This window comes from Lonchura striata, chromosome 1 (genome assembly GCF_046129695.1).
Source record: "Lonchura striata isolate bLonStr1 chromosome 1, bLonStr1.mat, whole genome shotgun sequence".
In the NCBI taxonomy this organism is placed as follows: Eukaryota; Metazoa; Chordata; class Aves; order Passeriformes; family Estrildidae; genus Lonchura; species Lonchura striata.
In genome coordinates this window covers 1,787,603-1,801,162 of record NC_134603.1, presented here as the reverse complement: position 1 = coordinate 1,801,162, position 13,560 = coordinate 1,787,603, and the positions used below count along the sequence as shown (strand labels likewise).

The 13,560-nt window shown below is 51.2% G+C and overlaps 4 protein-coding genes and 1 pseudogene across 4 annotated transcripts; all 5 read right to left on the bottom strand.

Annotated features, from left to right (window-relative positions):
* Positions 1-679: 679 nt before the first annotated feature.
* LOC144245933 (feather beta keratin pseudogene) lies at positions 680-997 on the bottom strand (annotated as a pseudogene).
* Positions 998-3,177: 2,180 nt separating this feature from the next.
* Positions 3,178-3,495, bottom strand: LOC110480301 (feather beta keratin). The gene has a single exon (XM_077784533.1). The coding sequence runs from the start codon at positions 3,493-3,495 to the stop codon at positions 3,178-3,180; it is 318 nt and encodes a 105-aa protein (XP_077640659.1).
* A 2,604-nt stretch (positions 3,496-6,099) lies between these two features.
* LOC144246570 (feather beta keratin-like) lies at positions 6,100-6,441 on the bottom strand. The gene has a single exon (XM_077784493.1). The coding sequence runs from the start codon at positions 6,439-6,441 to the stop codon at positions 6,100-6,102; it is 342 nt and encodes a 113-aa protein (XP_077640619.1).
* A 2,676-nt stretch (positions 6,442-9,117) lies between these two features.
* On the bottom strand, positions 9,118-9,450 carry LOC144246540 (feather beta keratin-like). Its single transcript, XM_077784473.1, has one exon. The coding sequence runs from the start codon at positions 9,448-9,450 to the stop codon at positions 9,118-9,120; it is 333 nt and encodes a 110-aa protein (XP_077640599.1).
* A 3,098-nt stretch (positions 9,451-12,548) lies between these two features.
* LOC144245860 (feather beta keratin-like) lies at positions 12,549-12,941 on the bottom strand. Its single transcript, XM_077784411.1, has one exon. The coding sequence runs from the start codon at positions 12,939-12,941 to the stop codon at positions 12,606-12,608; it is 336 nt and encodes a 111-aa protein (XP_077640537.1). The 3' UTR covers positions 12,549-12,605.
* Between the last annotated feature and the right edge of the window lie 619 nt (positions 12,942-13,560).

Below are 13,560 nucleotides of genomic sequence, written 5' to 3'. Positions count from 1 at the left end.
AAAGGAGGGAAGAATTTTCAGTGTGCATGGAAGGTCTCAGAGTGTAAGAGACAATGTGGTCTCTCTCCTTGGAGGTCCAAAAGTCAACTGGCCATAATCCTGGAAATCCTGCTGGGCTGCCTGAGGAAGAGGAATGGAAGCATTGGCATTCAGGAGTTCCTGCCCAAGTGCATGATGTTATTCCTCTGTTCATGGGGAGGACTCAAGAGTGCTGCAGGGAAGAGGATTTTTCAAGTCTATGTCTGGGTAGAATGACTTTGGCACAGCAGTGCCCAGGAGGGAATTCTTGTGTCAAAGTCTTTGGTAGATCAGGTGATGGCCATGTGTCATATTTGGGAAGTTTCCCCCTCTCCCCTAGTTCCCATGTCAGCGTTAGTTGTTACAGGTGGGGTCATATTTGTGAAGAAATGTCCTTTACTCCCTTTCCATCCAACATAATATTTGAGTGCTGGTATTGAATAGGGTGAGTGTATGAGACCATTGGATTTCAAAACCAAGAGGCAGCAATTGAGGTTGTGATGCAAGAAAAATTTATTGAAGTGAAATACTGATGAGAAGGAAGAAGCTGAAGTAATCAAGCGTGAGGTACAAGTAGAGAGACCATCAGCTGAGGTGCTTTGCTTGCAGGAGCTGTTGCCAGAGGCCAGAGCTGGTGGTGTCAGGGTGGTGCTGAGGGCCCTCAGCAGATGTAGCCACCCCTCCTGCCATAGCAGCCCAGGCCTCCCAGCCCGTAGCCATAGCCAAGGCCAAAGCCAAATCCACCAGAGATGGGCTGTCCCTGGGCACTGAGCTCACTGCCCAGAGCAGCCGAGGAGGTGGATCCGACGGCGGTGTTCTGGGGGAAGGAGGTCATGATGGGTCCTGGCAGGGTGACCAGCACAGGGGAAGGGTTGATGATGACGTGGGAATCCTGGCACTGCAGGGCACAGGGCTCGTTGCAGCTGTTGGCCAGCGGGGTGGGTCCGCAGGTGGATCCGCAGCGGGTGTTGCAGGCCATGGGTGTGGTGTGGAGGTTTCCTGGAAGAGAAGGGATGAGGTAGGACAGGAGTTTGGGAGAGTGGGGGGCAGTAATGCAGGAGGGTGAGGGAAAGTGTGGAGGTTGTTGTGGGGCAGTGGGGAGGCAGGAGTCCTGCTAATGGTGGGGCTGAGTCTGCTTGAAGAGGAGGCCCAGGGCTGCAGGAGCAGGAGGGTCAGGGGATTGAGGCTCACCTGGTTGTTGGTAGGAGCAGGAGAAGGTGTCAGGAGAAGTGTGTGAGGGACAGAGGCTCTGGGCTGGCTTTTATGCTGGGTTTGGAGGGATGGGACAATGTTTTCCCATGGCCTTGGGGCATTTTCCGGGCAGCACCTCTTTGCTGACCCAGCCTGGTGAGTGATGAGGTGGGAATTGTATTCCTCGCCACATTTCTGCAATTCCATGTCCTGTCCTTGATTCTGTGTCTCCATCTGACCTTGGCGGCAGCTTTTAAATGCGAGTAATACAGACCAGAATTTGATGATGAAGTTGTTGTATTTCAGAGAGGGCTGACAACATGACCAAAGCTTTGGACAGTGAGGTGTCATCCATGGAGTCACTCCACAACACTGGTGTGCTGTGGTTTGCAGCCGCCTTGTGAAGATGTGCCCAGTTCCCTCCCATGTCAGTTAGTATATTCTGGGATATGCTGGTGTCCTTGAGGTGACTGATCTGGTACTTTCATCATGTTTTCTCTCTCCCCTCCTTGGCTCCATGTCTGTAGTCCTGTCTCTATGCCTTTCCTTTCCTCCTGGAGATGGGAAAGTGATCCCTGTGATTTAGGGAGGTCTCCCATGCTCCCCAAAGTCTTGTCTTGGTTCATCTGTAGCGCTCATCTTACCTGGGTGCAGGAAGGTCCCACTGTGGGGTCACAGAGCTGGGCTCTTCCACAAGGAAAGGAAATCGGGTGAAGGATAAGGAGAACAAGGCACATGAGGGGCTGGTGAAGGAATGGGCACGTTCAATTTTCAGAGGAAGGCTGTCCTTGTTGTCCTCTGGAGTTACCTAAACAGAAATGATTCCCATCAGTCTTGTCCCCCTCTTCCCCAGCCTTCAGAAATGAGGGAATATAGTAAATTTGCTCTAGGGGAGGTTGAGTTTTGTATTAAGAAAAAATACTTCACAAGTAGATTTTTCAAGCTCTGTATGTGACTACCCAAGGACAGTGGTGTAGTCTCCATTGCTGGATGAATTTAGAAGCCATGGAGACTTGGAGTTTGGGATGTTTGTTGGTGATCATACTGGACATGTAGAAATGGTTGGACTTGATGCCATTTTACATTTAAGTCTTCTACAAATGAAAACTATTAGAGACTGGTGGCACTCACAGATTTGTTTTCCAGTTGTCATGAGTGTGGATAAATCCCTGGTGGCAAAGCGTGACTCGAGGGACCCCGGCTGTTCTCAACAGTGGAGGAGAAGGGGGGAAGTCCACAAATGGAAATGGATGCAATGCTGTGGGCAAAGAAGGCAAGAACTTTTCATTGTGAGAGTTGTCAGAAAGTGAAAGAGGGATTGGGATCCTGGACACCCCATCTCATGTTTTGGGAGATCCAAAACTGAGCTGTCCATTGTGCTGGGAATCCAGCTCTTGCTGACTCTGCTTGATCAGTGTTGTGGAAGCACTTGCACTCTAGAGATTGTGCCCAAGTGAATTTTCTTATTTCTTTTTTTGTGGTGGAGTTTCAAGTGTCTTGCGGGGATGAGATTTTGGCAAGTTTGTGCTGGCACGGAGTGGCTCTTCCATTTTTATTCTCATGAGTGAATTGGGTCAAATGCTTTGGTGTATCAGGGAATGGGCTTGTGTTGTGCTTTAGAAGGTGTCCCCCCAGTCCCTTCTTCCCATAAGAATCTTGGTGGCTCCTGGTGGTGACGGATTTGCTAAGAAAGGTTTTGTTGCCCTTTTCCATCCACCCCAATGGCCTGTTCATTGCAAGAAATGTGCCGGATGAGGGTGTGAGAGCACTGGAATCCAAAAGGAACAGAGTCATCTGAGGCTTTGATGCAAGAGAACTTTATTGAGGCAAATAATGGAAAAGACAAAAGAAACAGGTGGTACGGATTGTGTAGGGGGCAAGAAGGGCAGCCATCAGCCGAGGTGCTTTGCCTGCAGGAGCTGTTGCCTGAGGATCAAATTTCCTGTGTCGGGGTGGTGCTGAGGGCCCCTAGCAGATGTAGCCACCCCTCCTGCCATAGCAGCCCAGGCCTCCCAGCCCGTAGCCATAGCCAAGGCCAAAGCCAAATCCACCAGAGATGGGCTGTCCCTGGGCACTGAGCTCACTGCCCAGAGCAGCCGAGGAGGTGGATCCGACGGCGGTGTTCTGGGGGAAGGAGGTCATGATGGGTCCTGGAAGGGTGACCAGCACAGGGGAAGGGTTGATGATGACGCGGGAATCCTGGCACTGCAGGGCACAGGGCTCGTTGCAGCTGTTGGCCAGCGGGGTGGGTCCGCAGGTGGATCCGCAGCGGGTGTTGCAGGCCATGGGTGTGGTGTAGTTGAGTCCCTGGAAGAGAAGGAATGAGGTAGGAGAGGGGTGCGAGGGTTCTGAGGGGGTCATGATATAGGAGAGAGAGAGATTGTGCTGGAGGGTGTTGTGGGGCTTTGGGAAGATTCGAGGGCTGCTGAGGCTGGGGCTGAGCGTGCTGGAAGAGAGGGGCCAGAGTTGCAGGAGCAGGAGGGTCAGGGGATTGAGGCTTACCTGGTTGTCAGCACCGGAGCAGAAGGGTTCAAGAGAAGGATGTGAGGGAGACAGGCTCTGGGTTGGCTTTTATACTGATCCTTGAGGGGCGGGACAGCCCTGCCCCCTGACCCTTGGGCATTTTGTGGGCTGCATCTCTTGCCTGCACAGCATGGTGAGTCATTATGTGAGGAGAAGTTTCCTTCCTGCAACTCTGCAGTGTCATGACCTGCTCTTCAGACCATGGCCATCTGACCTTGGTGACACCTTTAAATGGGAAGTGGTTATTTCGGGACATTGGAATGGAAGTTTTGTGTCAGAGAAACCAAAATACACAACAAAACCCTAAGAAAAAGATGAGTGTCATCAGTGAGGTAATTTTGTGGCATCTGTGTGGTTTAGTTTGTGGGTGTGTTGTGAAGAGGAGCCCCATGCCATTACAGCCATGTCAGGCTGGTGTGGGCTTTGCAGCTGTGCTGTGCAGGAGGAGCTGCCCCTTCCATCACGGTCGTTCCTCCTTTTAAGTGTGAGTGTTGGAAACCCAAGGCTGGTGTTGATGGAGCATGTCAAAGGGGACTGAGGAGATGACTGATGCTTTGTAGAGCTGGGGTGTCATCTGTGAGGTCACCCATTGGAGCTCATGGTTTTGGGTTTGTGGGTGTGTTGTGAAGAGGGGTCTGAAACCATCACAGGTGTGTCAGGCTGCTCTGGGCTTTGTCTCTGTTGAGCTGCGAGCTCCTGGACTCTTCCATTCCATTCACTCCTTCTTCTCCTTTACTCCATCTCTCCAAGCCTATCTGTATGCCTGTCTTCTCATGTGGGTGATGGGAAAGTGATTTCTGTGATTTAGGGAGGTCTCCATGCTCACCACTGTCTTGTGTTCGCTCATTGATCGTGCTCATCTTACCTGGGCCTAGAAATTCACACTGCGGAGTCACAGAGCTGGGCACTTACACATGGAAAGGGAATGTGGTGAAGGACAAGAAGAGGACACAAGAGGGGCAGGTGAAGGAACTGTGGGTGTTCAGTTTGAGGCGCTGCGCTCAGATGTTGTTAATCAGTTGTCCAAAGTCTACAAGGAATAAGATCTCGAGGGAAGTAGGTCAAGAGTTGTATCCATGAGTTGTATCCCTGTTCAACCTCCTTAAAAATGGGTGGCAGTGGGACTGTTGTCCCCTCAGCAAGTTGGCAGCTGATGGAGTGGCTGAGGCATCACTTGGCTGTTCCACCAGTCAGAGGGAGCTGGAGACTGAGGGTTAAAGGCATCTCCTGAAGTTCTGGAGGGGAAAATGTGAAATTCTGCATCTGGGTTGGAATGGCAACGGGCCCCAGGTCATGCTGGGGGCTGAGAGGCTGGGTAGGATCTTTGCGGAGCAGGATCCTGTGGTGCTGGTGGAGAACAAAGGGACCACGAGGTCTCAGTCAAGCCTCCCTTAAAAGGGTGTCACCAGTGTTCGAGACAGGTTTCAGAAGATTGTGTTAGCAGTCCATAGACTCAGTGAAGCAAGTCAGGGCCAGAAAGATTCTGAAGGATCTGGAGTATCTTTTGTAGAGGAGAGGCTGAGAAAGCTGGGACTCTCAGGAGACGAGGATGGACAGGGATGTTTATAAGCATATGCAATTTCCTGCTGGCAGGGAATGAAGTGAAGGAGCCTGGCTGTTCTCAGCAATGCACATGTCGAGGACAGATGCTCAAAAGGGATAAGACATAGAATTCCTTGGGCAAAGAAGGGAAGAATTTTTCAAATTGAGTGTGGTCACAGATGGGAAGAGGTGGTGGAGTGTCTGTGCTGTGGGAACCAAATCTGGTCTGTCCATGGTGCTGCAGATCTGGCTCTTGCTGACTCTGCTTGAGCAGGGGAGTTGAAGCAGTTACACTCCAGAGTTTGTGCTAAGTGGATGTGATATAATTTGCTGGAAAGGTTTGAGTTTCCTGCTGGGAAGAGGCTTTGTCAAGTGTGTGCTGGCATGGAGAGATTTATCCAGAATCATTGATGAGCTGGAGAGCATTGACGTGTCAAAGCCTTTGGTGTAGAAAGTGATGGATTTGGGTCCTACTTTGGAAGGTCCTCCCTCAACCAATTTTTCCAACCCATTCAAGGTTGTTGCTGGTGTGGACATATTTCCTAACAAATGTGTTGTGCCATTTTCCATCTATGCCAATGGCCTGTTTATTTCTGGTGCTGTGCTGTGTAAGCATGTGAGGCAGAATTCAAAAAGAAGAGGAGGCGTGTAAGGCTTTGATGCAGCAGAAGTTTATTGAGGCAAAATAATGACGAGGGAAGATGAAGAAACTGAGAAGAGCTTGTCTGATGTGCAAGGCTGGCTGCCACCAGCCGAGGTGCTTTACTTGCAGGAGCTTTTGCCAGAGGCCAGAGCTGGTGGTGTCAGGAGTGGTGCTGAGGGTCCTCAGCAGATGTAGCCACCCCTCCTGCCATAGCAGCCCAGGCCTCCCAGCCCGTAGCCAAACCCACGGCCGTAGCCAAGGCCGTAGCCAAGGCCAAAGCCAAATCCACCAGAGATGGGCTGTCCCTGGGCACTGAGCTCACTGCCCACGGCAGCCGAGGAGGTGGATCCGACGGCGGTGTTCTGGGGGAAGGAGGTCATGATGGGTCCTGGCAGGGTGACCAGCACAGGGGAAGGGTCGATGATGACGCGGGAATCCTGGCACTGCAGGGCACAGGGCTCGTTGCAGCTGTTGGCCAGCGGGGTGGGTCCGCAGGTGGATCCGCAGAGGGTGTTGCAGGCCATAGGTGTGGAGTGGAGGGTGCCTGGAAGAGAGAGGGGTGAGGAATTGCAGGGATATAGGGGTGTTAAAGGTGGTGATGCAAGATGGTGAGGGAATGTGGAGGCTGTTGTGGGGCTGAGGGGAAGCGTGAGGATTGTGGATGCTGGGGCTGAGTTTGCTGGATCAGAAGGACTCAGGGTCTCAGGAGCAAGATGGTCAAGGGCTTTTGGCTCACCTGGTTGTCGGCAGGAGCAGGAGGAGAAGGCTTCAGGAGAAGTGTGTGCAGGAGAGAGGCTCTGGGCCGGCTTTTATGCTGGTCCTGGATGGGTGGGATAACCCTTCCCTTGACCCTGGGGCATTTTGCAGGCAGCACCTCTTTGCTGACCCAGTCTGCTGAGTCATGAGGTGGGGAGTATTTTCCTTCCCATAACACTGCAATCCCATGTCCCGGTCTTGAGTCTGTGTCTGTCTGTCCTTGGCGGCAGCTTTAATGTATGAGTTTAAGGGACCATAATTTGGTGGTGATGTTGTTTTTCAAGAAAGCTTGAAATCATGAAGAAGCTTTGGACAGTCAGGTGTCCTCAGTGAGGTCACCATATGTGCTGTGCTTTGTTGGTGACATGTGAAGAGGTGCATCATTCCCCCCACAGCCACACCAGGCTGGTCTGGGCTTTGCAGCTCTTTTGGAGGTGAGCAGTGCCCTCTTCCATTACACTCTCTCCTTCCTTACCATGTTTTCAACTTTCTAAACCTGTCTATATCCTGTGATTTATTTCCTGGAATTGGGCAGGCTATCCCATTTCTGTGTTCAGGGACGCCTCCCGTGCTCCCCAAAGTCTTGTGTTGGTTCATCATAACTGGTGAAGGATAAGAGAAACAAGACATGTGAGGACCAGTTGGAGGAAGTGGAGATGTTTAATTTTCAGAAAAAGAGTTGCTCTCTAGAGGCGCCTGAATAGAAATCATAGCATCTGTCTTGCCTGGTGCAGCTGTGAAATTGATAAGGAGGTGGAGAGTGTTTTCCTTCCAGCAACTGTACAACTCCAAGTCCTGCCCTTGAGTCTGCGTCCATCTGACCTAGGCAGCAGCTTTTAAGTAAGAGCTGGTATTTGGGAAGATTTCCTTGGAAGGCGTGTGTCAGGGAATCCAGAATATCCAGCAAAATCCAGGAATAATATGGGTGTCATCAATGATGTCATTCTGTGGCACCTGTGTGGTTTAGTTTGTGGGTGTGCTGTCAAGAGGAGCCCTCTTCACCCTGCCAGGCTGCTCTGGGCTTTGTGGCTGTGCTGGGCATTTGCACCTGCCCCTTGCAGTGCATTTATTCCCTGTGACTTTGCCCGTGGTTCTCCAGGGACCTTGTCCCTGCAGACAAGGATGGGACTGTTTTTTAATTCTGTTAAGCACTGCCAAGAGCAGGTCAGACAAGAAGATAATGAGGAGAGGTTAGCATTAATTTTATGGGGTAAAATCAGAAATTAGTGACCTCTGTGTTACCTACAGAGAAGAACATCTAACTGGGGATTATGAGAGAGACATGGCTGGTGTTAACCTCCACCTTTCACCTAGGGGATTTACTATGTCTCCTACAGCATCATCCCAGACAATCCCAGAATGGACAGGTTGTGAAAATGGTCAGTGAATTGGACTGCTAGATTTATATCCTATATAACATTCTGGGCAAGATCCCAAGTCCAGGTGAAGTCAAGTCTCAAGGGACGCAGGTAAAGAGTTGTATCCATGGAGTCAACACTGTTCAACATTCTCAACATTTAGGTGGGTTGTTGCGGGCACTTCTGGGCTACCCAGCAGGAGAGCTCCATGGACTTCTTGAAACAAAACCATACAAGGCTTCCAAGATAATATAAGGGCTCTTTCACAGAGGATTGAGATACCTGGGACTCCCCGGAGACAAGGATGGACTGAGGAGTGTCATCAGTGTGTGCAAATCCCTGATGGCAGGGAATGAATTTGAGGGAGCCCAGCTGTTCTCAGCAGTGCACACGTGCAGGACAAGAGGGCAAGGACAAAAAACAGATTGAATTTCCTGGGCAAAGAAAGAAGTTTTCATTGTGAAGGTAGTTGCGGTGGAGTCTCCTTCCTTGGCAATCCAAACCTGAACTGTGGATGGTTCTGGAAATGCTGGTCTTGCTTGAGCAGGAGGCTTCCCCAGGGTTCCTGCCCAAAGCGATGATTTTTTTCTGTTTGTTTGTGAGTGTTTGAGAGTCCAACTGGGAAGAGAATTTATCAAGAATGTTCTGGCATGCAGCGTCTTTGCCAGAGCCATGCACAGGAGAGCATGAATGTGTCGAAGCCTTTGGTGTTATCAAGTGATGGGCTTGACTCATGTTCTGGAAATTTATCCCCCTTCTCTCTTACATCCTTTGCCAGTCATGGGAGGTACAAGTGGTGACATCTTTGCTAAGAAAGATGTTCTGCCCCTTCTCCATCTCCCCCAATGGCCTTTTCACTCTTGGCACAGTGCTGGGTAAGGAGGTGAGACAACTGAGATTCAAAAACAAAAGGAGGCATCTCAGGTTTTGATGCAACAGAACTTTATTCAGGCAATGAAAATGAAGAGAAAAGAGAAAGAAATTGAAGAGAGCACGTAGGGCAAACACCAGCCAAACACCTGATTTGCTAGAAGGAGCTGTGGCCAGAGGCCAGAGCTGGTGGTGTCAGGGTGGTGCTGAGGGTCCTCAGCAGATGTAGCCACCCCTCCTGCCATAGCAGCCCAGGCCTCCCAGCCCGTAGCCAAACCCACGGCCGTAGCCAAGGCCAAAGCCAAAGCCAAATCCACCAGAGATGGGCTGTCCCTGGGCACTGAGCTCACTGCCCACGGCAGCCGAGGAGGTGGATCCGACGGCGGTGTTCTGGGGGAAGGAGGTCATGATGGGTCCTGGCAGGGTGACCAGCACAGGGGAAGGGTTGATGATGACACTGGAGTTCTGGCACTGCAGGGCACAGGGCTCGTTGCAGCTGTTGGCCAGCGGGGTGGGTCCGCAGGGCTGGCAGAGGGTGTTGCAGGCCATGGGTGCGGTGTGGAGGGTGCCTGGAAAAGAAGGGGGTGAAGCAGGGCAGGGATGTGAGGGTGAGAGGTGTGGTGATGTAGGAGGGCAAGGGAGGCAAGAAAGTTTAGAAGCTGTTTTGAGTCTTTTGGGGCTTTGAGGAGGTGTGAGCACTGCTGAGGTGGGGGTAAGCCTGCTGGAAGAGCAGGGCCACGAGGAAGGAGGGAGGGTCAGGGTCTTGAGGCTCACCTGATTGTTGGCAGGAGCAGGAGGAGAAGGCTTCAGGAGAAGTGTGTGAGGGAGAGAGGCTCTGGGCTGGCTTTTATGCTGGTCCTGGAGGGGTGGGACAGCCTTGGCCCATGGCCTTGGGGCATTTTGCAGGCAGCAGCTCCTGCCTGCCCCAGTCTGGTGAGTCACGAGATGAGGTGTGTTTTGTTCTACGGAATTCTGCAGTGTCATGTCCTGTTGTTCTACGGAATTCTGCAGTGTCGTGTCCTGCTCTTGAGTCCATGTCCATCTGTCCTTGGCGGCAGCTTTAATGTGGCAGTTTCTATTTTGGGAGGATTTGCATTTCAGATGTGTCTGAGAATGCAGAATAGACAGCAATTGCTTAGAGGTGTCATTGGAGTTGCCACCCTATTGCTCTTGTGTGGTTCTGTTTGTGGGTGTGTTGTGCAAAGGGGCCCCATTCCATTCCAGCCAGGTCAGGATGGTCTGGTCTTTGAGAGTGAGGAGCTGAGCTTTCCATTGTGGTCATTCTTTCTCACATCACCACCTGGCCACCAGACCTGTGTTTTGGACTTGCCTTTCTCCTTGTTTCTGCTCCAGCTTTGCCACGCTGGTGTTACAATGGTTCTTCTGTGGTGTGACACATCTTAGGAACGGCTGCTGAGGGATCTGGAGAACAAGATTTTGAGTAGTGGATGAAGGAACTGCAGTTTTTTAGATGCAAACAATGTAGCCAAAGGAGAAATTTTCTCCCTTTCTTCAGCTCTCTGAAAGGAGTTCTTTTGTAAGACTATTATTGCTCTTTCCTCTTTTTTAGCAAGTGATGGGAAAAGTGGAAAAGGCCTCAAATTACTAAACCTTGAGTGGACAAAGGTCATGGGCAACCTTGTTGAGCTGTCCTTCCTTGAGCAGGTTGGGTTGAACTCCAGAATCTCCTACACAGAGAGTGATGGAACAAGGGGAAATGTCTTCCCACTGCCAGAGGGTAGAGTTAGATGGGATATTGTGAAGAAATTCTTCTGGCACAGGCCTGGCACAGATTGCCCCAAGAAGCTGTGACTGCCCCAACCCTGGTAATGATCAAGGCCAGGTTGGCCAGGGCTTCGAGCAACCTGGGACAGTGGAAGGTGTCTTTGTCCACTGCAGGGGTTTGGACAAGAGAATCTTCAAGGTCCTTTCCAAGCAAAACCATCCTATGATGAGTCTTTGGTCACCTCCAAGAGGTTCTTTGAGCACTAATGATTCCTTTTGTTGTGATTCTGCTTCCTGGGATGGGCACAGCGTCCTGCTGAGGGAGAAGGTTCCTTACCAAGGAGCAAAATTCAGTTCCTCATAATCCAATGAGGATGGTCAGTGGAAGACTTGTGTGTGGCGTGTGGCACGGAATTGATTCTCCTAAGGGTTCTAAGGGAGCTGGTGAAAGTACTCCCAAGCCACTTGCTATCTTTTGCCAGCACTCCTGGCTAACTGGAGAGGTCCCAGTTGAAGCAGGCTTGAAAATGAGACTCTTCCCTAGAAGAAGGGCCAGAAGAAGGGTCTGGGCAACTCCAAGCCTATCAGCCTGAGCCCAGTGCTGCAGAAGTTGCTGGAGCAGATCATCTTGAGAGTATTTAATGGCAGGACCAGCCAGCTTGGCTTTAACAAAGTCAGGTCCTGCTTGGCCAACCTCATCACCTGAGGTGTCAATGTGACCTCCTTAATAAGTGAGGAAAAAGCTATGGATGATTTTTACTTGGAATTTAGTGAAGACGTAAATCTCCAGGTTTGGGAAGGATCTACGAGGAAGCTGCTTATGGGAAAAGGATCTGGGGGTGCTGGTTGACAGTAGCTGAACACGATCCAATGTGTTCCCAAGTGACCACAAAAATCAGTGGTGTCCTGGTTTGTGTTACCTATAGTGGGGCCAGCAGGACCACCGCAGTGACTGTCCCACTGTGCTGGGTACTGGTGAGGCCACACTCTGAATTTCAGTTCAGTTTTAGGCCCCTCACAGCAACAAAGACATTGAGGTGCTTGAGGATGTCCGAAGAAGAGCAAGGATGTTTGTCGCTGTTGAGGTAGGACAGGAACAAAAGAACTCCAGTTCAGAAGGCTAGATGAATTGAACTCAACTGATTTATTTTGAATACATCACTCTTTTTATCGAGATCATTGTTCAGACTAATTTTACTGGTCTTAAAGTAAGAACATCGCACACCATTGGTGCTTAGTGAATAACGCACAGTGGCTGAACATTTGTATAAACAATGTGAACAACAAGAGAGATAGAAACTTATTTACATTCCTTTCCAATTCTTTCCCAGGCCCGGCCTGGCAGAAACCTCTCTTTTTCTCTCTGACTGAACTGAGAACACCCACAGATGTTGGAGAATGTACAGAACCATTTCGGTGAGAGGCAGCTGAGGGAAGGGTGGTTGCTTTGTCTGGGGATCAGGCTAGCTTGAACTAATGGATTTCCCTGGGTTCCTTATGCACTCCTGGATTCCAGTTCTGGGATGTTCAGAGAATCCCGGAGGGGAAGAGTTGGACCAATGTGTGCTGCTATCAGGAGGTTGTGTTGTTGATATGGGCACAACTACATTGGTGTGTCCAAGGCTTTGGGAAAAGGAAGGGCCTGTGCTGCATCCTGGACTCCTGGTGGATGGTCCTGTTGTTGACAAAAACCCCAGGAAAGATCTTGTGGCTCCTTTTCCATAGACACCAATGGGCTGTTGACCCTTGACTTGGTGCTAGGTGAAGTTGCAAGAGCCTTTGTAGAACAAAGGAGGAGGAGACGTGTGAGGCTATATTCCAGGAAAAATTTATTGAGGCAAAAGAATTACAAGGCAGGAGAAAGAAGTGAGAAGGGAGGTGGTGTGAGGTGCATCAGGGTGACGGACAGCTGAAGTGCTTTGCATGCCAGAGCTGTTGCCACCTCACACAGGTGCTGTCAGGGGTGGTGCTGAGGGTCCTCAGCAGATGTAGCCACCCCTCCTGCCATAGCAGCCCAGGCCTCCCAGCCCGTAGCCAAACCCACGGCCGTAGCCAAGGCCGTAGCCAAAGCCACCAAAGCCACCAGAGATGGGCTGTCCCTGGGCACTGAGCTCACTGCCCACGGCAGCCGAGGAGGTGGATCCGACGGTGGTGTTCTGGGGGAAGGAGGTCATGATGGGTCCTGGCAGGGTGACCAGCACAGGGGAAGGGTCGATGATGATGCGGGAATCCTGGCACTGCAGGGCACAGGGCTCGTTGCAGCTGTTGGCCAGCGGGGTGGGTCCGCAGGGCTGGCAGAGGGTGTTGCAGGCCATGGGTGTGGAGTGGAGGGTCCTGGAAGAGAGAGGGGGATGAAGCAGGAGAGGGATTTCGGGGCTTGAGTGGATGTGATGCTGGAGGGTGATGGAGTGTGGAGGCTGCTGTGGGGCTGTGGGGAGGTGTAAGATCTGCTGAGGCTGGGGCTGAGTGTGCTGGAAGAAAAAGGCCAAGGGTGCAGGAGCAGGAGGGTCAGGGGATTGAGGCTCACCTGGTTGTCCGCAGGAGCAGGAGGAGAAGGAATCAGGAGAAGTGTGTGAGGGAGAGAGGTTCTGGGCCGGCTTTTATACTGGTCTGAAGGGGTGGGACAGCTTTGTCTCATGGCCTTGGGGCATTTTTAGGCAGCACCTCTTTGCTGACCCAACCTGGTGAGCGATGAGGTGGGAATTGCTTTTCTCACCACATTTCTGCTGTTTCAGGTCCTGTTCTTGAGTCTGTGCCTCCAACTGACCTTGGCGGCAGCTTTAGAGTGAGTTGGTGTTTGGGAGGATGTGATTGTTCAGTGTGTGTCAGGGATGGCTGAATAAACAACCAGAGGTCAGGAGAGGTGTGATGTCAGCAGTGAGGTAATTTTGTGGCACTTATGTACTGTGGTTTTTGAGTGGCTTGTGAAGCCTG

What these genes read in the sequence shown, in the direction of transcription:
- LOC110480301 (XM_077784533.1), bottom strand. Translation starts at nt 3,495, where the DNA reads ATGGCCTGCAACACCCGCTGCGGATCCACCTGCGGACCCACCCCGCTG.
- LOC144246570 (XM_077784493.1), bottom strand. Translation starts at nt 6,441, where the DNA reads ATGGCCTGCAACACCCTCTGCGGATCCACCTGCGGACCCACCCCGCTG.
- LOC144246540 (XM_077784473.1), bottom strand. Translation starts at nt 9,450, where the DNA reads ATGGCCTGCAACACCCTCTGCCAGCCCTGCGGACCCACCCCGCTGGCC.
- LOC144245860 (XM_077784411.1), bottom strand. Translation starts at nt 12,941, where the DNA reads ATGGCCTGCAACACCCTCTGCCAGCCCTGCGGACCCACCCCGCTGGCC.